This window comes from Hippocampus guttulatus, chromosome 11, assembly GCF_054856545.1.
Source record: "Hippocampus guttulatus isolate MCC_2025c chromosome 11, RoL_Hgut_1.0, whole genome shotgun sequence".
In the NCBI taxonomy this organism is placed as follows: Eukaryota; Metazoa; Chordata; class Actinopteri; order Syngnathiformes; family Syngnathidae; genus Hippocampus; species Hippocampus guttulatus.
The window spans coordinates 9,724,635-9,752,011 of NC_141271.1; the positions used below are offsets into that span (position 1 = coordinate 9,724,635).

General features: G+C 40.2%; 4 protein-coding genes across 15 annotated transcripts; 3 read left to right on the top strand and 1 right to left on the bottom strand.

Moving 5' to 3' along the window:
- The first annotated feature begins 570 nt into the window (after positions 1–570).
- On the top strand, positions 571–3,696 carry LOC147197997 (ADP-ribosylation factor-like protein 6). 8 transcript variants are annotated; one of them, XM_086124513.1, is made up of 9 exons: positions 575–877; positions 989–1,039; positions 1,131–1,192; positions 1,306–1,377; positions 1,530–1,624; positions 2,337–2,466; positions 2,779–2,834; positions 2,964–2,976; positions 3,273–3,696. In XM_086124513.1, the coding sequence occupies exons 1-9, from the start codon at positions 755–757 to the stop codon at positions 3,304–3,306; spliced, it is 636 nt and encodes a 211-aa protein (XP_085980639.1). In that variant the 5' UTR covers positions 575–754; the 3' UTR covers positions 3,307–3,696. The 8 variants fall into 8 exon arrangements, 7 of the variants coding, with proteins under 7 accessions (XP_085980643.1, XP_085980642.1, XP_085980644.1 ...); XM_086124515.1 differs by having other exon boundaries at positions 577–877; positions 1,309–1,377; XR_015102363.1 differs by having other exon boundaries at positions 573–877; positions 2,779–2,976.
- Positions 3,697–3,725: 29 nt separating this feature from the next.
- Positions 3,726–8,246, bottom strand: LOC147197998 (F-box only protein 47-like). 2 transcript variants are annotated; one of them, XM_086124520.1, is made up of 10 exons: positions 8,084–8,246; positions 7,713–7,874; positions 6,405–6,481; positions 6,259–6,333; positions 6,064–6,175; positions 5,198–5,371; positions 4,976–5,125; positions 4,709–4,851; positions 4,228–4,387; positions 3,726–4,152 (listed from the first exon to the last, which is right to left on the bottom strand). In XM_086124520.1, exons 1-10 carry the CDS (start codon positions 8,241–8,243, stop codon positions 4,052–4,054), a joined length of 1,314 nt encoding a protein of 437 aa, XP_085980646.1. In that variant the 5' UTR covers positions 8,244–8,246; the 3' UTR covers positions 3,726–4,051. The 2 variants fall into 2 exon arrangements, with proteins under 2 accessions (XP_085980646.1, XP_085980645.1); XM_086124519.1 differs by having other exon boundaries at positions 4,976–5,371; positions 8,084–8,243.
- Positions 6,786–14,421, top strand: LOC147197999 (claudin-14-like). Of its 4 annotated transcripts, none has more exons than XM_086124509.1 (6): positions 6,786–6,919; positions 8,065–10,469; positions 10,588–10,707; positions 11,689–11,894; positions 12,750–13,011; positions 13,121–14,421. In XM_086124509.1, the coding sequence occupies exons 5-6, from the start codon at positions 12,778–12,780 to the stop codon at positions 13,625–13,627; spliced, it is 741 nt and encodes a 246-aa protein (XP_085980635.1). In that variant the 5' UTR covers positions 6,786–6,919; positions 8,065–10,469; positions 10,588–10,707; positions 11,689–11,894; positions 12,750–12,777; the 3' UTR covers positions 13,628–14,421. The 4 variants fall into 4 exon arrangements, with proteins under 4 accessions (XP_085980635.1, XP_085980633.1, XP_085980636.1 ...); XM_086124507.1 differs by having other exon boundaries at positions 10,638–10,707; XM_086124510.1 differs by having other exon boundaries at positions 10,638–10,707; positions 11,695–11,894.
- Positions 14,422–16,443: 2,022 nt separating this feature from the next.
- Positions 16,444–27,183, top strand: LOC147198000 (high-affinity choline transporter 1-like). The gene is made up of 9 exons (XM_086124463.1): positions 16,444–16,569; positions 17,838–18,058; positions 18,133–18,246; positions 19,431–19,586; positions 20,105–20,253; positions 20,347–20,490; positions 20,654–20,807; positions 22,527–22,744; positions 23,017–27,183. The coding sequence occupies exons 2-9, from the start codon at positions 17,875–17,877 to the stop codon at positions 23,665–23,667; spliced, it is 1,770 nt and encodes a 589-aa protein (XP_085980589.1). The 5' UTR covers positions 16,444–16,569; positions 17,838–17,874; the 3' UTR covers positions 23,668–27,183.
- Positions 27,184–27,377: the final 194 nt, after the last annotated feature.

Genomic DNA, 27,377 nt, shown 5'->3' on the forward strand with positions numbered 1-27,377 from the left:
TCCATATATTAAAAAAATCTAAAACCAATACTAGAAATTAAAAAAATAAAAAATGAAACAAAACTCCTCTATAATCTAATGAAAACAAACTGAAGTTAAACAGCAAAGCCGAAAAAGAAATAAACTCGTATAACCCTGGTCAGCATTAGCTTAGATGTTCAGTATACCGAGTAGTACTCAAGCTTCATTAAAGCATTACTCAAGCAATAGTGGCCAAAAACCTTTTCATATGGTTTCACAAATCTATTGTCAGTACCATCCGTGAAATTTTATTTTTTGAACTGATAAAATGAATAAGCAAGAGCCGGTCAGCCAAGAGGTGGAGCTGTTGCCCCACTAATCATCTCGAGAGCTGATCTGTTGAAAAGTTCAATTCCTTCATTCTAAACTCAAACGTTGAACACCGGTTTTGAGTAAAAGCAAAGCAGGCCTAAAGATCAGCTACAGCAGCTGCTGTTGTTGTGACTGTTGTCAAGCAGACCATCGCATTACACTAATGAATCAAATTCATCCGGAAGAAAGGACGACGGAGGTCCAAGCTACCAAGACCGAGTGGTGTGCAGATCTTAATTCCTCCTAATAGGATTAGCTGTTGCTAGATGGGATGCACAGGCAACATCTCAGCAGTTGTAGTATTCACTCCAAAATACAGGGTACACACTTGTTTGCCCTCGGTTGTGACTTTTTTTTTCCAGTAATCAAAAAATTAATGGGGTGATAGTATATTTCAAAAGTGTAGCATCAATTGAATTTAATGGGGCTGCTGGATAAACTGTCTGGCTGGCTGGGCCTGAGGAAGAAGGAAGTCAATGTTTTATGTTTGGGACTGGACAACAGCGGCAAAACTACCATCATCAACCAGTTGAAACCAGCTCATGTAAGTAATTGGACTCACTAACCGATCTGAGCCTTTTAGAACCGACGGCGGCGGCAAAATGTTCGCTCTAGTGCGTTGCTTTGCGGTCATTGAGTGATTGCTTGTTTTCAGCATTCGAATTGCTTAGGCCCTTTCTCAGAGGAGTGGAAACATGTTAGTCAGGTAAAGCCTATCGGATTTGCAATACAATATTTCCAAGTTGACACACTTGTCATTACTTGTCTGTTTTGTGTGTGTGTGCGATTGGGTGTAGACACCAGGACAAGAAGTCGTCCCAACCATTGGCTTCAACATTGAAAAGTTCAAGAGTTCAAGGTAGAGTCTTGCATTTTGAATGTATAAGAATTCCTGTTTTTACCAATTAATATCCCCCATTTCCAGATTATTCTGATGTGGCTGTGCTCTCTTTTGCTCTTTCTCTGCATAAGCAGCCTATCCTTCACAGTATTCGACATGTCTGGCCAAAGCAGATACAGAAACCTGTGGGAGCACTACTACAAGTATGCACACACACACTCACACACACTCACACACACACACACACACACACACAAACACACACACACACACACACACACACACACAGGGCAATTGCTCATTTCTTCCAATCAGTTCAACTCCTCAATGATATATGTCCTCGTTTCTTCCGCAGAGAAAGCCATGCCATCATTTTTGTAATCGACAGCAGTGACAAATTGAGAATGGTCGTTGCCAAAGAGGAGCTGGATACTCTTCTCAACCATGAAGGTATGCTATTAAATCCCTGCAATGCTCTCTTGTTTGTTTCAGTGGTAGTACTAATACATAGTACGTTAAGTAGAGTCCTGGTTAGTTAACATCTCACATCAAGTACCACTCCAACAAATACTTGGCTCTGCTGTCAACCACATGTGTGCCCTGCGATTGGCGGGCAGACGGTTCACGGTGTACTCGGCCTACTGCCTGAAGACAGCTGGGATAGGCTCCAGCACGTCCGCGACCCTCGTGAGGATAAAGCGGTTCAGATAATGGATGGATGGATGTTTAAATGATTCAATACAAATGTGTTGTTCCGCGCAGTTCAATACAACTGAACAAATGTACTGGATTAAAAAAATAAATACAAGTTGACACACACCTGATTCCTAACACCTTGTCCTCACTAAAGGCACTCAACAAATAACTGTATCATACGTTATGGAAAATTTAAGAAAGGGAAACTCTAGTACTTACAACTTAAACATAGTGAGGCAGTTTTCAACTTCCCGTCTGAGGGAGTGACATCGCGTTTGCAGTTGTTTCAAGTTCTCAGTGTGTTTATGACTCGTGTGGTGTCAATACAATAACCATATAAACAGCAAGATTTGACTGGTTGGACATTAACAATGTTATCTGGCTTCCATAACACTTTGTCAATATTAAAAAAAAAAAACTCCATCTTCACTGAGGATTTTATTTTTTCCACTGTGTTGCCACACAGATATTCGCAATAAAAAGCTGCCCGTGTTGTTCTTTGCAAACAAGATGGATCTCCATGACGCCATGTCGTCGGTTAAGGTCTCCCAGATGTTGTGTTTGGAGACTATCAAAGACAAACCTTGGCACATCTGGTAATACTTCCCATTTAACTCTACTTCTGCTTTTTTTTTTTTTTAAGGAAACGAAATGCCCTTGAAATGAAATAGGTGAACTGAGCAATCTGGTAATATATAAATTGGCAGTGACAGCTGCATAGACTTGAACCTGACTGGCCCCTTTATACAGGTTTGTCTCTTTTATACGTGTTTGCCAGCTTGTTTACTCATTAGACAGATGGAAGGCAGAGGGATGAAGCACTAGGCAGGTTGAAATGTTCCAAGTTGTGAAAGTTAACGTGCGCTGTGAGGCGATTAAATCCTCAACCTGCTCTTTTCTTCCCTCAGTGCTAGCAATGCTATCGAAGGAGAAGGCCTGAAGGAGGGGGTGGACTGGCTCCAAGGTAATGCGTGTGAATTTATAATGTTATACTACTGTCATTGCGTTGTGAAATAGATGGGAATCTTACTTTATTTTAATGAATAATACCACCTGCTTCCTGACAACCATTTGTCTTTTTTCATACCCATAGAACAAATTGCACAGTAAGTACATGATCACAGTTCTGTGTGTTGATGTCCAAGTGGTCGTTGTAGCAGTTTTGTGCTATGTAAATTAAAGACAAACATCAGTAATGTCTGAGGATCTTCACAAAAAAAAAATATAAACATGGGATGATTTCCAGGCACAATATTGCCTTACCCACTCCCTCACCTTCCATGTCATTCAGTGGCATCCATTTGAAAAGTTGCTTTGTTAGAAAATCCTATTGTGTCTGTTCATTTAAAATGGGCTGAGAAGCTTGAACGAACTTAGAATGTTTGTTTTCTTCTTCAACTAGGTCATGTCAAAACAATGGCGAAGTGAATGAGTGAAGTGCCAATGGAAACGGTTGGAGACTCAACCTTTAATCAGGAATGATATCAATCCGTCTTTATGTTGTACGACAAAAATTTTTCAAAGCATGCTGAGGCAATTTTCCGCTAATATTATAATTTGTACGAAACAATTTTGTTCCCTTTAAGGCTTACATGAAACTTTTTTTTAATGTCAAACATTAACACGTTATAGTATTATCATATGGATGAAATTAAAATAGTCACCAAAGGACTTAAATACAGTTTGAATGACATATTGACCAAAACAATATCAGTACCATCTTAGTCTTTGTAAACATGTTTTTTCATACATTTTCATACTTATTTTTTTCTGTACACATATTGTTTATCATGGATGAAAATAAAAGCCTGGCTACGTATTTTAAAGATTGCACAAACTCTTTTTTTTCCCTCATAAACAGTCATTTAATCATACAGCTTTAAATTCCATCCAAACTTTCAGACCACATTTTTGTGGCAAACGCCAACCGTGGAATCAATAGTCCATATGAACAAGCTCTACCAATACAGCATTAAATACATGAACAAACTGCATCAAGACCTTAATTACATACAGGGTCAATGCAAATAAATATGTGCCAATAAATATTTTCCTTTGTCATAAATATTAAATCGTTTTGAAATGTCGCCATCAAGCCAATAAACAAATTCATCACTGAAATGTAACAGACACAAAGTTACTTTGTGAAATATTCTCACGGCAACTAACTTTGCATCGTTCCTACTTAAGCAACAAGTGAAGGAATTTTGCATGAAATCGAGCATTCGCATCCAGGAGGAGACATGTGGATGTAAAAATGTCCCTGTTCCCAGGATGATTTCCTGAAAATACATCAAACCGTTAATAGATTTTTGGTGACGTGTCATTTAAAGAAGAGACGCGCTGACCCGACTTACCGTCTTCATACATGTAAAGAAACTCGGCGATAATGTCTGAGAACATGTGTTCGAGATGGCGGATGAAAGTGAATTTTTGGACATCTGAGCTGAAGCCAATGTGGAGCTGCTGTACCAAATGCACCACCCAACTCATCTCATAGCCATCCTTTTCACAGACCTACGATTACCGGATACCGAAAAACACGTTGACAGTTACAATAAATGTGCAGTTTTGTTGCCACAACAGTGCACTCATATTTCAAATTATCATTATTTCAGTACTTCTACTTTTTAGTGGATGTTTTAAGATTGTTATAATGTAAAATGGAAAGGGTGGTGTGCTTTAAAGGCTGGGAAACAGTGAACAGTAACAAAATTATCCTGAATCGAATTGAATATGCATCTTCCTTTGGTATCCTGTAGTAAAACAATAATTCCTAAACGCCTTGTTTTTAGGGGCATATTTTTTTGTAAATTATACAGTAACATCAGTACTTACCAGGATAATGTACACAATGACTTTGGCAATGTCTTTGATTAGTCCAGATTGGGCCCTGCTTGCCAAGACAGTGTAGCATAACTTATTGCCACATACCACCAAAAGGCGGGCAATATTTTCCAAGTGCCATGGCTGAGGAATGACTGCAAAAGTAGAACACGGTGACAATCCAATCAGCTCATTCCATTTGTTTGGTATACGTGTATGGACATGTTTCATTCATGCATTCATAGCGCTTATCTTGCGGGGAAAAACGGATGGTGTTACCAATCATCTCCTCAAAGACTGCTAGGGTTGTTTGCAATGTCCAGTCTTTCAGTTCAGGTTTGTTGAAGAGTAAAAGAATGGCCCTGGCCAGGTTCCACAGAGCATCCTGAGGCAGCTCCCGTTCCACCAGATCCTGCCAACTGATGGGGCCTGCAAGGAGGAGGAAACCCTGCCCAGCTATTGTCTTACAGCACAGGCCGGGCTGAAGGACAGTCACTTTACCTTCAGTCAGCTGTGGCCCATATAGGATTAACAGGAGGTGTGCTTGGCTGACCAAAGGCCAGGGCTTTAGGAGCTGCAGGAGCCAAAATTGACAGTCTGATTGGTTCGGGGATAAGTCCAGCAGAACCTTGCGGCAGAAGTAGCGGATCTCCAGCTCTTCATAGAATTTGAGGCCTGCAGACACAGAGAGAGAGAGGCGCAATGTATGATTTTCTGCTTTTCTCAAACGCGCTGCCATAGTAACGGGATACAGGTCCAGTGCCATGAAATAGTATTTGTCCCCTTCCTGATTTAAGATAAGATAAGATATCCTTTATTTGTCCCGCAATGGGGAAATTACAATCAGAATTCAGAAAGGAAAACGCTGGGTAGGGAGAGGGGAAAAAAAAAATTATGTGTTCTTTGCATATTTATCACACAAATGTTTCAGTTCATCAAACCAAATGTAATAAAGTGGGGGATGAAAAGTGATGCTATAAGTATTCCGCAGCAAAGAAACCGCAAAACAAAAGTTTGGATTGAAAAAGTGCTTTGTCGTTTTATTCAGGTGTGTATTTGGGCTCCATGTTGAACTCTACACTAATCTTCTCAGGAGATCAGACCCCAGACAGCAATTACTCGACTCTTGGAAGGAATTATTGAGTATATTCTCCCATTGAAGCTTTAATACTTCCAACCAATTTTCTGTAAGTCTTTCGACAAAATGTCAACGGAATGTGTACACAAACATTTGGCTCATCCAAAGCATGCTCCATGGGTTTGGGCTCAGGGTTGTGCACGAGCCAGTGAAGTAAGTATATTTTGTGGGGACAAGTCCAGGCCCCTATTGATAACATTTTGAGATAATGTTAATTTTAGCCCCATACCAGGTTTCCCAGTAGTAACGACTGCCTCAATTTTATGCAACAAATCGGTGACTTCACACAGGAAATGGAACACTCTTTGGCACTCAAACTCATCCCACCCTGCAATTATGGTCTGCAAAAGAAAGCAATACAAAAAAAGCTGTTGGAGCATAATTTTTTCAGCTGTATCTATCCATTCATCACTTAAGAGTTCACCTGCAGAAAAACCCCATATCTGGATAAACCAATGCAATTTGGTGCTGAGCAAGTCTCCCGCAAGAAGCAAGGAACCTGAAATTTCACAAAAATTAATAAGTATTCCACATAACATCTCATTGTGTTGTTTTTGTACGCTCTCTTACCTGTGAAAACCTGTGCAGGATACATTTCAGCCTCTCCTTTGTAGGTAGTAACATTGTGCATCGTTTGAACAATACACCTGAGACAACAAAGAATACCATTAATACAGCTACGCTACACATATTTGGATGAATACATACCTGTTAACTCATACGGTTTAGCCATAGTTCATATGGATTTTGTGGTGAATCTTACGTATATGGCCGTATCGCACAGATCATACGGATTCTGAAAATTTCCGTTTGGTTTTTTTTCCCCTAACAGGTAGTTCCGTTTGCTTTTGTCTACTCGAATGCTTTCATTTCCGGTTACTTTCCAGTAAATTACGTGGTTCCTAGTTGAAAACATTCATTGCATACTTCGGTATTGTACAAGCAAGTTCTACAAGGAAACAAATATATCGTTCATATTGCGCAATGGAACCAACAAGAAAGAGAAGTAAAACGAAGCACAGTGGAAGGTTTCTTCAAGAATGGATATCGTAGTTTAATGCCTGGATATCGCAGTTTAATGCCTGGTAAGACAGAAGAATATGCTCATTGCACAATTTGCAAACGCGAAGTAAAAGTTCTTGCATCTGGAGTTCATGATGTGAAATTGGTGCAAGTTTGAAGTCTAACTTGCACCAAAGGAATGCCCGAGAATCACAAAAGCAGCCAAGTATGATGCAATTCACGAAGGATAACACAACCAGTGCTCCAAAGGATATCCTTAGTAAATATCATTGAAAATTTCGTGGGGTTTTTTTCTGCCGTTATTTTGACATATAAAATGCTTTGGTATGTTATAAGGATTTTTTTGCTCTTTATAAGGATTTTTTTTTTGGTAGTTTATACTGGTTGGCGCTCCGAAAAGTTGACAGGTATGTGAATATAAAGTGCACTACAGTATTACCCTTATAAGTGAACTTAATTTCCCTTCCCAAATTTGTCCAAATGTTCCCTTGTCTAAGTACTTTTTGCACAACTTGCTTTCTCTGCCAAGGGGCTATAAATGCCAAAATTAAGTCAGTCTGTAGTAATTAATTTCCAAGGACATCAATATTCAACAGTTGCTTATTTTCATTTTAATTTGTAAGTGAACCTATTAAGGCTACAGTGCGTTTTAGGTTCATCCTCGAATTTCATTTCACTTACATTTTGAGTACGGTGCACTCTCTCTTTCTCTTTCTCTCTCTCTCTCTCTCTCTCTCTCTATATATATATATATATATATCTTTTTTTTTTTTTATATATATATATACAGTATATATAGACTGTACACACACAAACAAAATACGTACATTGATGTTAATCTCCCCAACTGCTTACCCAGGTTTCTGAAATGTTTGCTGAAACATTCTTGCTCAGGGCAATTGGTGTTATGAAAGTTTAGGTGCATCATTTTGCTCTTCCATGCCTGGGTGCTGATATAGTCCACGACATATCCATTCATCTGCTTGGACGCTAAGCACAATGCACTCACCTCCAGCACTGGAAAACATGTTTTAAAAGTACATTTTGATCGAGAATGAAAAGCAAAAAATACAAAAATATTTCTTGAATTCACTTGAAAACTTACTACTACTCTATTTTGATTGGCACGAGTAATATATTTATAAATGTGGCTTTATATCTATTGTATACACAGTGCATGTGCTTTCTCATACTTTTACATTCGTAGCACACTGCTACATGTTTACCAGACAGTTTGTCCAGAATCAGATGAAAAACCTCCAGTGGAAGTTTCTGGAAGACGTTTCTGCTGTCCTTCATCTGACTGCGAGTCCTGACGGCTACCGGACGGTAAACCCAACTGGACGGCTTCGGCCTGCTGTACCTTCTTGCTCTTCCTCTCGCCATTATTGACTGTAAAATGCCAAATGTATTCGCAGTCTACCATTATTCACTGGCGTATGTAATCACTGGAAATAGCAGTTAAAATACTGTATATTAATTGAGCTTTCTAGCGAATCGGCTAGCTATACAGTGTCACCATAATGTACTTAAAAGTAATAGCGATAGATTTCCACCGTTTTTTTCTTTTCTTTTCTTAAATCACACACCTATACACTTACTCGTATTTTTTGTACTCGTTGAGCGAGGCGCCGCATTACAAATGAAACTCGGCACTTGCGTAAGACGTTTTCAACGCAAACATTTGATGAAGTAGCTTTACCTGTAGAAATGACACCTGTGAGATGAGTTCGTGTTATCTGGTCGCGTCGACTGCTTTTAGAGAGTCAAGCAATCTGCTCTGACTAGTGAGACCCAACTGTAATTTTTTAAATGGTGAGATTCATTTGTAAACGTGTTCTACCAAGTGCTATTTCACAAAAAATGTCTACGTTGCTCTCCGAAGCACCAGCACGATAACCAATAATAAAGTGCAAGTACTTGGTAGGTTTCATTAATTTATTTATTTATTAAAAATGCGAATTTATTAGTAAAAGCCATTTGGCCTTTTTCTCAATGTAAATACTGTACAGGAAAAGTAAAAAGTACTGTAATAATGATTCAATGAAAGTCTATTGCATATAAGAAGCAATAGACTTGGTCCATAAACAAACCAGTGCAGATCAGCTTCCGTATCGCAGATGTCACGCCAAGGCATATGTTGAAAAAATGGTGCATATTGCCGTAAAATGTAGAAGACAGCCACAGTGCAGAAACAATGTATCTCAATATGCAGTCGTACTACACTGCAAATGTCACCCACAATAATAAACACATTACTAGATTTAATACCTCTCTAAAAGTGTTGTGAAACAAAATTGCTATTGAATACAACCGAACTGCACTCTACTATACTGTATATAAAAAAGTAAAACATGTATTGTAGCGGATTTTAAAGAGTTAAACAGGTTGTTGGCAAGCTACAAGCTGAAGTCTAGTGTTTAATTCTATTGCATGCTTTAAGTATAGTAAATTCCGGACAAATGTTATGTGTTACCTGTGAATTACTGTACAACTACTGGAGCTAAAATTGTGGATCAAGTGTCCCCTTGCTACTAAAAGAGCAGTTTTCCCTCGACTTGAGTTCAACACTATTTCTCAGTCATAACCATGTTCATCAAGTGCAGGGGAAAATGTTCAATGTGACTGGGCAGTTATGGAATTTGGGCTCTCACACTGAATTTAATACGCAAGGGATGCACGCTTGGTCCATAAACAAACCAGTGCAGATCAGCTTCCGTATCGCAGATGTCACGCCAAGGCATATGTTGAAAAAAGTGCCTTCAGGGTTTTTACAGGACAATAATTCACATGTTCAAAATCTTACTATTCACCTTGTCTGCATACTTAATTTCCTAAACAGACAAACTATTAATGATGAATGTTCTCCCCCCAAAAAGCTTTAAGAGGTGATTTGCATTTTGTTTCCTTACTATACAAAACTTCAAATATTAATGACATTGTTCAGTTTACATTTACAATTACTACATGTGATAAGGTGCCAAACTCCGATTTCTGGCATATTGTAACACACTTATCAAATTTTACATGCGGTTTTACCAAATAAACTGTTCTCTGACCTGGAATCAACCCTCACTGTGATGTGACCATCGATAAACACAATTGCCACACCCCTGACCTCTAATGTGTGTGTGAATTTTTGCTTGTTTATCCATTAGTGCGTAGTTATGAGGTTGGTGACAAATGTAAAGCCTGATATATAAGCTCTGTAAGAGGTGTCTTTTAAAGCAAGTATAAAAAAGATTTGTATCACGCAAGCCAATGTATATTTGTAGCTTAGGACACCCAAATACATTGTGTTAGCGTCGAGCACATTGCACAACAGCTACTCAGCTGCTAATCACAGGATTATTCCGTCGAACTAAGACTATTACGTGTTCCACATTTAAATGGCGTCTCCCAGACCACAGGCACGCTTTGCAGAAGATCATCACCTCAGAATTGAGCTTTTCAAGTCAACCGAATTCGGAGAAGAGCTGGACAAAATCATTTGTCGTTCTCCAGCAGATTGTGTACTTTGGCTGCAGATGTACCAGGAAGGGCAACGATGTTGTTAACAGGAGATGAGAGAACAGCTTCTGTTTTTAATGACCTCGTGGGGCCGACCACAACGTAAGTACCACTCTGACGTGTGTCAAAAGCTCACCTTTGTGTTCAATAGTATGTGCTATATGTATGGTTATATTGACATTGACTAAACAGAACGGTTTCACTTTTCTTTTGCAACAAGCCATCACAATGGAAACATAATTTCAGATACTGCATAACCTCTTGTTGCAGACCAACGTGTGGATTGCTTCGAAGCCGAATGTACCATTTGCATCCCTATGACCATGAGGCAGATGTTCAGGTGTGCATTTACCGTCGCCAGTCATTCACAGTCCTTCTCCATCATGTATTTTGTTTTTCTAATTTCCCTTATTTGACATGGTAGAAAACTAAATATAGTGGAACCTTCAGAGTTGAACCCGATCTGTTCCCAGATATTGGTCAACATCGGATTTGTTCAGATTTGAAAACTTTTTCCTACAGCGGTTCAGTTGAACAAGAAAAACTGGTTCTGTCATAAAATTTGTATCCAATATTATTTTAAGTGGCATTTTAACATTCCTGTATGCCACACAACTGAAAAGGTAAACAGCTGCATGCCAACTTCGACTTTGATACATTTTTTTAAAAACATGTTTTTCCAATTCTTAGCAACCAAAGCAACACTTTTTTTTCTGCTAGTCTCATGAGAAACAAACTATGACATGACAAACAACGAATGGATTGTCTCCCAATTTAAAGGTTCCACTGTATTGGTGTTCTAGTTGTTGAACGATTGTACAAATATGCGTTATATCATTTAACTGAGCGCGATGAACTTTATACAGAATGTGATATTTGTCTATGAAAGTGCTAACAACATTTTGGCAGGTGCCAAAGTTAGCTTGCCACTGTTGTGAAACTGCCAAGTCGTTTCTCAAGATTCTTTTCGCCTTGACCTTTTGTTCAAAACACGCAGCAGGAGGTAAATGCTTAACTTAACTGAGCGAGTTGTGCTGCTGTGAAATTCCCACAGCAAGTGCGAGGTGAGCTCGTGTCACATCATATCAGAAATGATACTATCGGTCAGACTTTAGCAGAGGGCATAATACTTGAACACCACCTTTATAAGTGTGAGCATTTTCAAAGTTTGTGGTTTATATCAGTACAGTACTCCAAGCTTGGCTGGTTTCTGTCAATGTTTAATTTCTTCTCTCCGGAGGCGGGGGTGAGGATGTTAGCAATAGACTCGAAAAGCGTGCCCTCCTGAGAGAAGCTTTAAACTGAACACTGCTCTCATTAGTTACAGATGCAGACACCTGCCACTCAGCGGAGACTGATGCCAGAATAGTCTCAGCTCCTTCGCTTCACACTTGAGGAATAGCTCAGAGTCCGTGACGAAATGTAAGCTCGCTGGAATTCACTGTAGTACCGGGGACAGTGCCCTTAACTGGAAGAGTCGACTACATCTACAGCCCGAGGGACTCAGAAATGCATCTGTCGTCTAAGGTACTTTATAGTCCATACAGCCTTTTTTTTCTGTATTTTAGATATAAGTAGGTCCGCCCATCCAGTAAAATGACAGCTGTATGAAACATTTTACCGATTGCAAATGCACTGTTGGGGTATTGTCATCGAGGTACAGATTGAGCACATGTTGATTTTGTAGTGTCAAACTGAAATTAATCATACTGAAAGGTGTTCCTCATGTTTTCTTCAACCATTTATCCAGTACAGAATGACAAATGATTGAAACCCGAACCCAGCTAAGAGTGAGAGGTAGAGTCCACCCCGATCAATTATTATTTTATTCAACGTCATATTCGAGGCAGCACAGTGGACTAGGATTTAGCATGTCTGCCACTCAGTTCATAGGTTTGAATCCGAACGCCGCCTTTCGTGTGTGTAATTTGCATGTACTTCTTGTGCTGGTGTTTTTCACTGTGGCTGCCTCCGACGTTCCAAAAACATAAATGTTGCCAATTGAAGACTTTGAATTGTCCATCGGTGTGAAGTCTACATATGATCTGCGATTGGCCTGGCTCCAGCTCACCCGCAACCCCAAAGAGGACAAGCGGCATTGAAAATGGTGCATATTGCCGTAAAATGTAGAAGACAGCCACAGTGCAGAAACAATGTATCTCAATATGCAGTCGTACTACACTGCAAATGTCACCCACAATAATAAACACATTACTAGATTTAATACCTCTCTAAAAGTGTTGTGAAACAATGCATCGACAACATTTTTCATAGACCTTGTTAGATTATGTAGCTAACGCTGTAGTTGGTGAATGCACTTACCAATATCCTTCTGTGCTCATCATCTGCTTGGCATTTGAAACTACATGTGGAACTTTGCAGCTTGGGAGTCTTTACACGTGAGTCAAACATGGCCAACACTGCAGTCCAGCTCCTCGGTTTCGTCTTGAGCCTGCTTGGGTTTGTGGGAACTGTAGCTGCCACTGTGCTCCCACACTGGCGATGCTCAGCCTACATCGGTTCAAACATCATCACGGCCACTGCCTACATGAAAGGCCTGTGGATGGAATGTGTATGGCACAGCACGGGCATCTATCAGTGTGAGCTGTATAGATCTTTACTGGCGCTGCCACAGGACATGCAGGTACAGTACTGCCTCTGTACACTTTAGTTAGCGCTTATAAGTTTGTTCATTAGAATAAAGCTGAAAAGAATCATGTTGCATAAAATGTTTTTTTGTTCCTTATAATTAGGCTGCCCGTGCACTCATGGTGCTCTCCTGTGTCACCTCCGTCCTGGCAATTGTGGTTTCTGTGATGGGGATGAAGTGCACCTACTTTGCCCAAGGCTCATTAATCAAGTCCCCCTTAGTCATGAGCGGAGGGATATGTTTTCTCTGTGCCGGTTTACTCTGCTTGACCACGGTGTCCTGGACCACCAATGATGTAATCACAGATTTCTATGACCCCTTCCTTCCAAGTGGCATGAAATACGAGATCGGCCTGGCGGTGTATCTCGGTTACGCATCAGCCTGCCTCAGTTTGTGCGGAGGACTGGTCCTGTGCTGGAGCAGCAGTGGTGCACGGCCGCAGAGGCGTCCCCAAAGGCAAAGGAGTCAGCCGTCATGCCCTCCTCCGTACATCAACAATACCTATCCAGCGGCTCCTCCCTATAATCCTTCAGAGGCTCTCAAGGGCAATCGTGCACCCTCACTTTGCTCGGCCTCCAGCAGTGGTTACAGACTGAATAATTATGTATAATGTGTATGTGGAAATCTTGTTTCCAAATTGTCTTGATCTTAGCACCAGCTCACCTGAGCATCACATAGAACTGAAATACAGTACTGAATGACAAGGAGTCAAGTGAACTTTTCAGGAGAAACTCAGCCCAACACACTGCAATGTGGGTAAAGTACCACTAGAGAGCGGCATTTCGCCACCCAAATTGTACTGCTGAAACAGTACATGTTGATGCGCTCATTTTCTTCTGGTATTTAGATTGAAATACCATCCGAAAGGCACTGCATACTGCTTAATACTGTCCGTTTTAGGAATACTTTGTAGCTCGGTAAGATCAGGAAAAATATTCATGTAGATTTGTTTTGGGTGGTTTACTTCACCACGTCATTGGACAACATTAAAGTGTGTCCCATTCAATGCCATCATTTCATCTATCATTTTCTTGATGCATATAATTTTGTTTCACTGACCCAATCATTGTAACTATATATATATTTTTTTAACCTGTATGTAGCGTTCTCCCACAAAGCATTCATTCGGCTGCACCCGCAAAAAAAAAAACGTTATGAACAATGGCCGCTCCCAATTAGACCCGAGCGGTATTCACGTCAGCTAAATTACGTTACCCGTCATAACATTGCCGCCAACAGCTGTCACGATAGCAGTCCCACAATATTTATATTAAGGAGAGGCCATTGATTAACCATACAGCAATTTATTTCACCGTTTTTTATATACAGTGTATATATATTTTTAATGAACTGAGTTTTTCTTCAGCATATTTCCTTTATGAAATAAAGTATTTCAATTCTTTATTGAGAACCGATGGGATTATTCAAACACTCATACAGTAAACCTATTCTATATACCAAGTACCTCAATGGGCACTTCATTGGAAGTAGCAGTGTAGAAGCTACATTATACTAAGAACACAATATTGTTTTGCATTTGAATCTCAGCTTCGTGTGATAAAGTGCACATTAAGCTAGTGTCCCCAAATAGAAATCCATCTCCATTCACTGCACTTTTCCATCTCGTTGGTTATATTGCACACCTTTCACCACAAGACACATTTTCATCAAGCAGATACAACTCCCTTTGAATTAAAGGCCTAAACCTATTTGGCACCTCCCATTTTAGAAGAGCTTTGCAAAAAGGGACCAGAAGAAGTTACCCAGTCAGTGAACTTCCGAACAAAGCAACACACTTTTGCAAGTTGAGCAGAACCCTGCTTTGGAGGCAAGTGAGTTTATATGTGAGATGATTTGGGCATCGATGCCTGGTGATTTTGTCTAATGGTTGACTTCTGAGTGAACTTGTCATGCACACAACGCTTGAACAGCTCCAACAGAATGACATTTTTCGAGTCATCTCGATCTTTAACTGCGTTGCCTCTCTCTTGCAAATTCCACCAGACTGAGATCTTTTTCGGTGTCTGAAATTGTTGTTGACAGCCTGTGGCAAACACTTCATCATCAAAACAAAGAATGGCCTCCTGCACAGCTTTGTAATCGGAACTTTGATCAACAGATGAAGCATTAAAAAGTATAAAACAGTCATTCACCTCTTTCCAATTAAAAGAATCAGGACTGTCATTTTCCGTTTGACAGCCTCTACAAATGTAGCCATATTAACAAGCTTAAAATAGTGACCAGAAAATTACGTATTGCAGTATGTTTAGTTTTTGATCCCAGACTAGCCACTAATTAAAAGAAGAATCGTCTTTTGTATATGTCATGCATACACACAGCCACAAAACTTTACCTCTGAATTCGACCCATCACAGCAGTAAAAACTGCACACACCGTTAGTGCCACACACTGAAGTGGGGGGAGAAGTTCGGGGTATCACTGCCTTGCTCAAGGACACCGCAGTCGCGTTTCCCCAGCAGGGTTGTGGGTGGATTGTTTTGAACAAGTGTCTACACGGAGGCAAGCAATCTAATCTACTTGGCCACCACTGCCCAATTGTTTCCCAAGACAAATTGTTATATGGACCAAAATTCTGAATTGATCAGCTGAAAGGTTTGCTTAAAATTAGTTGGGAGAATAAAAACAAAACAACAACAGCCCACTATTCTTTCATCACCTGGTACAATTGATTGTAAACTAATGATGACCAACTACTTTATTATTGCAAGTAGTGCCTTCAAGAAAGAACTTTGACGAACCACCTGTAGCACACACGACGCACTCAAATAAGAGTCTAGCCATTGTTTTTTCCCATTACCACCACCTCATAAATTCTCTGACATGACGTTTAGTGCTCTGAACTTGAGTGTTAAACCTAAGACTTCGTGGTGCGGATCTAAAACGATTGATTCACAGCTGCTGACTTAAAGTGGCCCATAAAATTGGGAATATGGACACGCAAATCATTCAACTTGACCATTTTATAACCAGAGTATCGCGAGTGCTTTGACATAGTTGAGCAAGCGAGGCCAGTCCGGTGATTATGAATCAAGGCTGAAAAGTAACCAAGTGAACATTTCATCATGTTGCCAATATGATGTTCACATATTGAAAAGCTTTGCAGGCGAGGCTGTGCATCACGCCACTCTCTATTAGGTGCTATTTTGGTCCTACCCTGGAAGACATTCATCCAGCATCTACCCACCCTGACAGCATCCAATAAACCCACCACTCCCATTCATCTCCACACCCACGACAAACCACCCCCACCCACCTTTTCCTCTTTCTCACTCCCTCCCCATCTCTCTCTCTCTCTCTCTCTCTCTCTCTCTTTCTCACTCACACACACACACACACACACGTACTGTATTTCCCACAGATGTGCCAGGGATTTGGAGACTTCAAAACACTAAGATAATCGAGCTTGGACTTTCAACACCAGTGCAAGGTGAAACTTCTGTCCATCAGGCAACTTTGATACAATTTTGGAACCTCCTTATTCCTGCTTTTGGCTGTGGGCGTCAACTCGTTCATATTCCTTGAAAGAAAAAGGTGAGCTGATGATTTCACTTTATTTTCCACTTCTTGAGCTGTTATGTGTTAGTCTACAAGTAGCCAAAGTGACAAATGTTCATTTTAAACATGGATCAATAGTGTTTTGTCACACCTGAGAAATCACAAGGTCGGCGTAACAAGGAGCTGCGACTCGGGTCTGATTCTTAGGCTGCGGCACATTGGAGTTCAAACAATAGCTCTATCGTAACTTCTCTCTTGGATTGAATCAATCAGATCATATTCTATTTTACGCAACTAAAATGGACACAACTAAAGACAACTACGTGGGTCTTTTTCTTAAAAGCTAAATATTTAATGGATTCTGAATTGCTCCATGCCACTGTCTACTTTGGATTTTGTTCATAAAATTAAAGGGTGAAAAGAAATGCATTAGCCATAGAACTACAAAGAAATGTACATTTTAATGGCAACATACATATTTTTGTAGCCTCATCTGCAGCATATGAGAGTTGAAACCTTTGTTGTGTGTGTTAATTTTGAGGAGCAAGACATAAACTTGAACTTTTTTTCAATAATAATACTGTATAAGAGTTATAATAGAAAAGGAATGTGTTTTACAGTGGGGGTTAATTTGCACTGCAATTGCTGAAAGAGATTGTAAATGATGTGCATCATATTGTGCAAGCATCAAAAATGTTCAATTTTTTCATGTTAGTTAAACAAGCCAAAATATTTACAGAAAGCATTTTATTAAGTTGTCTTTCTTTGATGCATTTTGTAATAAGGGATTATATACACAGTGCACAAGATAAGATCTTAGAAAACCTTGAAATACCTTTTCGAACTATGTTCTACACGCATACAAGAATGTAAAATACCTCCACAGATGTGGTCCATTGATTCCAAAGGACATTGGTCAATGTGCACAAGCAAAAAGGTTGTGGTGTTTTGTTGTTTGTAACAAATTAATTAGATTTTACGATAAGAATTGTTCTTTTGTTCACTGAGGGGAAAAAAAAGCTTTCTTTTCACATTGGGTGTTAGAGTGAGTCACTGGCTGTGGACCTCATGTGCAGTTGATGTTTATTTGTGATGTGAAAATGGTGTGCTCTTATTCTTATTTGAGCACACTTTTTGAACAGGGTTGGGTTTCTTGCTATACAGTACTTATTAAGACAACTTGTCTCAAAACATTACATCCTTGACTGCTATTAAAGGTGACGTGTAGATTTGGACTGAATACTGTACACGTAGAACGGTCAATCTATATTTCTTTCTTCCATTTCTTTTTCTCTGTTGTGCAGTAGTTTTCTCAATGAGCACTTGAAGACACGGACCAAGATGACCATCCATGTTGAGGGTATAGTGGCCATTGTGGTTTTTTATCTGGTGATTCTCTTCGTGGGCATTTGGGCGGCGTGGAAGAACAAGAATTCCGGAGTGGGTGATGGCGGCGACCGGAGCGAGAGCATCATGGTCGGTGGCCGGGACATTGGTTTGTTTGTGGGTGTATTCACAATGACCGGTGGGTAGTCCCACTTTGCTACCATAGAAACAACCAATGGTGGTGAAACAACCAATCGTGTCATTTTTTTCCAGCTACTTGGGTGGGTGGAGGCTACATCAATGGGACAGCTGAGTATGTCTACTTGCCTGACTACGGCTTGGCTTGGGCCCAAGCACCCTTCGGCTACGCTCTCAGCCTTGTTCTAGGTAACAACTACTATTTCCCATGTGTAATTAGGCTCGCTCCTTATTGGTTGATTAAAAAGCATGCACAGGGCAGAACATATTTTAACAATCAAAACTGTTTTACAATTGTAAAAATAAGTTAACCGCTGTCAATTTGTTGCATTCGCCTCTGCTCTGTGCCAAATCCTCCGTATGTCTGCCTGCACGCAGGCAGCCCAGCCCCTTTGCGCTGCCGCTGCCTGTCCTGATCGGGCCGCACCGCAAGTTATAAAAATGTCAACTACAACAGATACTCCCGAGACTCCACCGCATCCTCAAAAGTGGAAACAGCAATAAAAATATTGACGAGAATGGGAGGAGGCAAATCCTTGGTTTGACCGCATGTTTGGAACTATAAAGCAAAGGGGAAAGTTTGTCTGAGAACTTTTTCTGTGGTTTTCTGTAGTTCAGTAAGTTCAGCCTTGAAGATGTATACACACAAGTTTACACGTGTTTCATTTTTTAAAATTCCTCTTAAAGTAAAGGTGTCCTCAGTTGATACATTTAAAGCATTTTATAGGCTATTTAATTTAAGTATTGTCCTCTTTCAATAAAAGCGTCCCCAGACAGGCTTTGTTTCATTTACAGCACATTCTGTGTATACCAGGCCAGGTCTATATGTTCAAGTTTAGGCTATTAAGTCTTTCATAATTTTTCCAAGTGTTCCAGTACAAATCTTTGTTTAATTTATAGCACTTTTTTTAATAGCCTATAGGCTATTCTTGGGTTCAGGCTACTTCCGTCTAACAAAAAAAATACTAATAATAACAATGTGCATCGCTAATAAAGCACTTTCGACTTTAAGTACATCGAAATGATCTCCTTCCTAACTGACCATCAAGAGACCCCAGCGCCCAGAGGCTAATGACAAGTCAGTTAAATGGAAGAATTTGTTTTTTCATCCAAAAAAATACAAGCGGTACTGTGGATGACTGGTTAGCACGTCCGCCTCATGGTGCAGAGGAGCAAGGTTCGCTTCCGGCAACGCTTTGCAGTACATGTTTTGATGATTGACTTGGATAAATACAAGGTTCTGGCTAATAGTGAGGCATGCGGCATCCAATTGTACCAAGCCATTAGTTAATAAGGTGTTTGTGTTGTGTCAAGTCCCATCATATACACATTCTGCAATGATCTGTAGTGACATCATTTCTAACTTATTCCAGGTGGTCTTTTTTTTGCCAAACCCATGCGATCCCGTGGCTATGTCACAATGCTGGATCCATTCCAACAGCTCTATGGAAAGAGGATGGGGGGTCTGCTTTTCATCCCTGCTGTCATGGGTGAAATCTTCTGGTCTGCAGCCATTTTATCTGCCTTGGGTAGGTGATTTTTAAATACTATCTGTCTAGACCAGTGATTTGCAACCACTATGTCACCGCGCATTTGTGTGATCATAAGATAAGATAAGAAAACCTTTATTAGTCTCGCAATGGAGAAATTCCCGATTCACAGCAGCAAAGTTATGAAAGGAAGAAGTAGAACAACAAAATATAGGAGCTGCTGGAAAGGCAGCGACTCACGCGGCGCCATTTTTGAAGTCAAAATAACAAAAATAACACAACACAACACATAGGACACAGACAGTCGTGCAATCTTCACCACTTTTCTCAGGTGTACTGTGTGAATTTATCATTCTTAACTTAATTGATATGAAAATTATTGATTGGCTACAAATGTCATTTTGTTCGTATATAAGTGCCAGCAGATTTTTGGGAGGAGGGGGACATAGTTGTTTGGTGTCCTGTGAGATTTATCTTAAATAATATGTGGTTCGTCTCAATAGAAGTTGGTAAATACTGATATTGACGAGTTTCCTTTTAACGATATTGTCCCACAGGGGCCACTCTGAGTGTGATCGTGGACATAAACATCAACATGTCAGTCGTGATCTCAGCCCTGATTGCGATCTTCTACACTCTTGTGGGAGGACTCTACTCTGTTGCTTACACAGACGTAGTTCAACTCTTCTGCATCTTTGTGGGTTTGGTGAGTTCCACAGTCAAACAAAATGCCAGAAACATGACACAGATTATCAATTAACTGTTGCGATATTTTCATTTGATGTCATCTGACCATCAGTGGATCAGTGTGCCTTTTGCATTGTCCAATCCTGCCGTGTCCGACATCAGCGTGACAGCCAAGGAGGCAATCCACCAGTCACCCTGGCTGGGGAAAATTGACCCAGAAGACAAATGGCTCTGGGCAGATAATTTCTGTTTGCTGGTAAGTTACAGTATACCTGGCTTCAGGAAAATCCACCATGCCAACCAGTAAACCTGTATAGGATTGATGTTTATTTTGGGGGCGGGAGCAATTGCAATTACCGTACATCATGTGATAAAAAAAACTCTATAAGACGTGAATACAATTGTATTTCTGTTTCTAGATGTTGGGGGGGATTCCCTGGCAGGTCTATTTTCAACGGGTTCTTTCTGCCTCTTCAGCTACCTACGCCCAGGTCCTTTCCTTCCTCGCTGCTTTCGGCTGTTTGGTCATGGCAGTTCCTTCCATCCTCATAGGAGCTATAGGGGCATCCACTGGTAAATACACACTGCCATATGTGCTGGGTCCTTAGTTTTCCTTCATCTGAGGTATTCTCAAAGGATGCAATGGGAGTTTGAAAAAAAATCACTTTGAACATTTCTGGGGAAAATGAATGAACTCTTGTGTCATTTGCCAGTTACCTTGCCCATTGGCGCTGTACCATAGTGGAAGTTTGCACGGGTGTTGCTCAACTTCCCTTACCCGATTTCATCTTGTTTTTGAGACCGCAAACTAACTTTTAACTGAATCAAGTGTGCTTCTGCTGTTTGCAGCCTAACTATGCACTGCATCTTCAATATGATTTGTCTCACTCTAAACCAGCGTTTATTGAACCAAGGCACATATTTCACATTGGAAACATCTCACGACACACCACGTGGCAAAACAATTCACAAAAGTGGATATACAGGTTAATTATGTACCTTCTGTCATCTGGTGGAAGAGCATTAGATTTTTTTTTTCCTGTTGTGAATATAAACATTTACCTGTATTTATCTATTTATTTGTATGGCGGCACGGTGGGCGACTGATTAGCACGTCCGTCTCACAGTGCAGAGGTGCCGGGTTTAAGCTCTGGCCTTACTGTGTGGAGTTTGCAGGTTCTACCCGTGCCGGTGTGGGTCTTCTTTGGGTACTCCAGTTTCCTCGCACATTCCAAAATCATGCATGGCAGGTTATTGGAACACTCTAAAATTGTCCCGAGATGTGAATGTGAGCGCGAATGATTGTTGGTCTGTGTGTGCCCTGCAATTGGCTAGCAACCAGCTCAGGGTGTACCCCACCTACTGCACAAAGACAGCTGGGATGGACTCCAGCATGAAAATGGATGGATGGATTTATTTGTATCAAATTAATTGACATTGGGTAATTTCCCACGGCACACCCAATGATCCCTCACGGAACACTAATGTGCCAGGGCACACTAGTTGGGAATTATTGCTCTATACCATCCTCTCTCAAATTCAAATTTAGGAAGAATATGAACATGTCAAAATCTCTCAGTCATAATGAATTATCACAAAACAATCCAGGAATCACAACCTTCATCGCAAAAGGACATTTCAATCAAAGGAAAAATGTTGCCGCGCGGGGTTGTTTATAGCATCCAAGCTTACATCAGATGTGTAAATGGAGATGCCAACTGTGACTCGAGGGTAAACAAGTGGCAGAAGCATCGGGCCACGGCAAGCACAGAGCCATCAGAACACGTACATTTAGTGAATGTTACATCTGAAGACGAGCTAATTAATCCGGCTCGTCTGAAGCTGTTTCATGTACTGTATAACCATGCAGCATTAACCAACCCTTGCTTGTTTGGAGAATGTACACCTCTAGAGAATGAAATTAATTTTTAAAACATGGAATAGAAAATATGTCACAAGCTGGGAGAGTAAAGAAAGTCAGAACAGCAGTGGAGTCAAACCTGCAAGCCAGCTGACACCTATCGTACAGTCACTTTAAAATTAGAACCTCAAATTTATGTTTATTTTAACATACAGTGTACAAGCAATGTAATGTACCGACTTTATCATCTTCCACCAGGGCAGGTATTGTAATATTAATATGGTGCTTGCTGTTAATGACTGTTACTGAATTGCAATCCAGTCATGTACATAATGAATTCCACAGCCCTCTACACAACAAACCCACTACAATTTGCTGACTCCTGGAAACATGATCACAAATGCAGTTCAAATTTCCAACTTCATCTCTAGACTGGAACCAAACGTCTTATGGGGCCCTCCCTCCAAAGGATAAAGACGAATCCGACATGATCCTCCCCATTGTGCTTCAGCACCTCTGCCCACCTTATATCTCCTTCTTTGGCCTGGGAGCAGTGTCAGCTGCCGTCATGTCATCCGCAGATTCCTCCATTCTCTCGGCCAGCTCCATGTTTGCCAGGAACATCTATCAACTTGCATTTCGTCAGTCGGTAAGACCTCGATCCGTTTGTCACAAATTGGAGCATTTTGCGCAAAGACTTTGCACCAGTAATACGTTTGTCAGCATTCATGTAGCAGTTTCAATTTGTTACTTATATGTCTTGTCTTAAATACTGAAAATACACTATGTTCATTATGTTTGACAGAGTAGTCAAATCCCTGCATATCAATCTAACCAATGAGCCAAGTCAAACAAATATCTCATCCAAGACTTGATGGATACATACAGTATTCTGTTGATCCTTCTCTAATTATGCCCTAGGCTTCGGATCGTGAGATTGTCTGGGTGATGCGTCTCACTATCTTCGTGTTCGGAGCCCTTGCCACAGCCATGGCTTTGTTAACAGGAACAGTATATGGCCTGTGGTACCTGAGCTCGGACCTGGTCTATGTCATCGTCTTTCCCCAACTTCTCAGTGTCCTTTTCGTCAAAGGAACAAATACCTACGGCTCAGTGGCTGCCTACGTCTTTGGACTTTTGCTCCGAATTGGCGGAGGCGAACCCTATTTAAAACTTCCTCCTTTCATCTATTACCCTGGATGGGTGATCCAGGAGAAGATTCACCACCTCACCGGTGACGTCGAGTATTTTGTCCAGCAGAGGTTCCCATTCAAGACAGCGGCCATGGTGGCATCCTTTTTGGCAAATGTGGTATTTTCCTACCTGACAAAGTACATATTCGAAAGTGGCACACTGTCACATAAGTATGACTTCTTCGATGCTGTGGTCTCCAAACACAGCAAGGAGATCATGGACAAGGCCACACTGGTGAGCCATGATAATATCATCCTCTCAGAGATGACGCCCGTCAAACAAGCACTCGGTGCATCGCTCGCAGCGACCTTCACCAACAGAGAGGTCCTAAGCAATGATGAAGTGTCAAGTCCTGAGGAGTTTCAAGATGAAAACTAGGCAGTTAATGGCACAACACAAAGAAAACTCACTATTGTCACACGAGGATTCAAACCAATAGAGATCTACGATGGCTTCCGCGTGACCCTACATATTTTATTTGATGCTAATAATGTTAGGGTTCCAAAAGTCAAGAATATTTCCCCGACTAGTTGGAACGCTTCAAAGGTAAGACCTGAGGAATTGGAGATTGGAACAATCTTCTGGGTCTACAATTCCAATGGTCAAATGGCCAATTTCAGTGTAAATGAAGGGTGTTGTTTTGCTGTCTGTAATCCTATTGTGTGTAGCAGAGAATATTCCATGAATCAAAATGTCCAAACCGAATGGTCGGTTATCTCCTCATGAGCTCAAGCTTCAAGTGTGGTGGCTACCAATCATGAAGAATCCTTACTTGACTTTGGAACATCTGATGCCTCCTGCGTTTGAGTATTCCTTCCCTCCAACCGGAGAGGTGGCTGTTGACCAGTTGAGTCAAGCATCATGTTTTAAAGGAATATTCTCACTACAGTCATAGTTAAGTGCCACTATTTACATGTGATCAAAGGGAAGTTGACATACTTATTCTTCTAATTTAGATGGTTTTTGAGAATAGTGCAATACTATACCAAGGAAATGTCTCTTGTCTCTGTGGTGTGTAGACAAAGTGTGTCAGAAAAGTTCTGGGAGCCGTGTCACAAGAGCTTTCAAACCCAAACTAGTTTTCCTATTCACTGTGGGCCAGAAGATGAACCAGCAAGTCTACAAAGAGATTCCAGGCGATGCAAGAGTGGTGTCAAGCCAATTCGTAGCTGTTTCACCACGACAACGCACCTGCTTACAATGCCATCCAAAGGTTCCTGGCTCAGAGGAACATCTCCATGAGGACTTACCTGACCTGGCTCCATGGAATTTTTATCTGTTTCCCCCCCCAGGCTCAAAGAGCTAGGAGTCATTAAGGGGACCCGTTTTGAAAATGTGGGCAGCATCAAGATGGCTGTGATGTCAATTGTGGAGGATCCTGGACCAATCCTTCCAAGAGTGCATGAACACGGGGCAGAGAAGGCTGAGAATGTGTTTTCGACTCCATGGAGATTACTTTGAAGGGGAAAACCAAGATTGCAATTTGAAAATATATTTTGTGCCGCCAGTCCTGGAACTTTGATGACACACGTATTATGTGTTTGTGTTGAGCAAGAGTAAAATACAGTAATGTGCAAAAGTCACAAGCAGCATTAATGTTTTGTTTTACCAATTTAAGACAGTAATGACAACAGTGTATAGCATAACTACAACGTCAAGTGCTTATAAAAGGGTGAAAAAAGCCGCACGTCATATTTGTGTTAATTGTCCACCTGCTTGTTACTTTCAGATTTGTGGCGTCTGGTGCCTTGGTGATTCTGACTATTGATGAAATTGTTGGACAGAAATTAAGTAAATTCCTATATCTGCACCTTTCTGCGGATGCAATGGTTTCTTCCTTAGCACATGCACCGTAACTCTATTAAGTGCTATGAATGTAGAAATATGAGTCCGACTTCTCTGCATAATCTGGCGAGCAAAGTTGTTCAACAGCAAAAAGATTGCTGATAATTAAGATAATTAAGATAATTAAAACAACAATGCTTAGAGGTGGTCTATATCTAGCACAGTGCTGTACTTACCATACAGTGTATCAACTTGTCCTGAGTTCCATTTGCATAGACAAAGAGTAAGTTTATGAATAGAGCAATAATATTTTTAGCACTGGTATCCATGTTGTACAGATATACCAGTATGTAATACTGAACGTATAAGTTATAGTAGATGGATTTTACTTGTATTCACAATTAAGCTCTTAAAACACCAAACATTACATTTGCAGTAAATCCTCATCCAGACCTCATGCGAACAAACCGTAACCAAAGTACAGTAGATGGTTGTATATGAGGTACATATACGCCCCAAATAATGTCTAGTGTTCAACTTTTCTGTGAAAGAAATATAATGTATGTTTTCCAAACATTTTCCAAACATTTCAGTTACGTGTTAACCACTGAATCTATATGACACAAATGATGTCTGTAATCATCACATGGTTTGACGTATGCTACTAAAATGTTTGTAAATCCTCGCTAAATATCTACATATTGAAAAGAATGGAGCATCAGAAAATATTTATTCTTCATTATATGCAGTATTTCGATGTTGAATTGGTGTTGTTTGGGGGGGGGGGTGTTAGGACTCCTTGGAGGCTTGTGTACTTAGAATTTCCTTATAAAGCCCGGTTGCCATAGATCTTTGGCTATATTGAACAGACCAATATAATACTCTCCAACAACAAAGTTAACGATGTATTCAGTCATACGATACAATAATACTGCTCAATGCCCAATAAAATACTGCTTTAATGAGGTATAGTACAGCAGTCTAACCCCATCAGCGTTAGGGATCAAACAGACACACTGACATTTTGTTTCCAATTGCAGGGACTGACAAAGTAGTTTTTTAAAAAGATGGATAAAAACAAACATCAAAGGTTAGGCTAAAAGTTGCATTAAGGGCCAAAAGCAAAACAACGGGATGAAAGAATCGAAAATTGATGGGATGAAGCATGGAACCTCTTTGCAATCACAGAGAGATGATTTTGTAGGTAACATTAAAAAAAGATATTGTGATTATGAACTGATATGTTATACTCAATCAGAAATGGATTGAGTGTGTGTGTGTGCGCACACACACACTCTCTCTCTCTACAATAATGATGCTTGACATTCGTTCGACCAGTCTGTTACTGCAGGTGGTTAGCTGATAGAGGAAAAAGATTGTTTGTCCTGTTGAATTGTTTGTCAGCACTTGTCATCATTGATCCAAACAGGCCATCAATTAGTCCTCGGGACACTTGTTTAATGATCTGACAAAAAGTCTTGATCAAGGTGGATTGTACAAGGTGGAACACAAAATAATATGTTGGATTTACTTTTCTATTACAAAGCATCTGTAATGTTTCAAAAAACATTTTTTTTTTTGGTTAAATGCCATCTGATTTGTTGGTAGAAGAATCAAGAAGTTATTATTTTGCAATTGTTCCTGCTGTCGTTGTACGTCGCTTTGGTATTTATCTCCTGTGTTGTACTTTGCTGTTGTCTTGTCCAATATTGTGGAGCCACTTTCATCAGGTGGTAGCAATGATTGGGTGAGCAATGTTACATCTTTTTGGTAGTAGTAGTCATAAGTAGTACTGTTGGCACAATCCCATCATGTCTCAGAAAATTATAGGATTGAACGCCCAAGAAAAATTCGGCCTCTATTGCTAGTCCTATGCAAAGTCTGAAAATGTCAAAATTCAAGAAACAAATCGATTCCATGTAAAATGCAACACTGCTGTATTTTTGTGTAATGTGTTCTGTACACAGAAAAATGAAAGTCTTGTGAAGCTCTGCATAAAAATTATGTTTCTTGACGTTGAATTACAAATGAAAATTTAGCCATGCACTCTGTATAAATGTAAAATTGTGAGCATATGTTGTAGGATTAAATTATTTTGCAGACTCAAAATGTCCATCTGTATATTTTATAAATGTCATTGGTTCTATGGGTACAATGTTTAATTCTGCATCATGATAAAGTGTGTCAATAATGACCCCTTTACGAAGTGAAAGTTTTAAATTCAACACAATTTAGATGTCGCTAGAATTGTTGTCAAATTGTACCAGTTCCACACTGTATTTTTTTTTTAAATTAGTATTGAA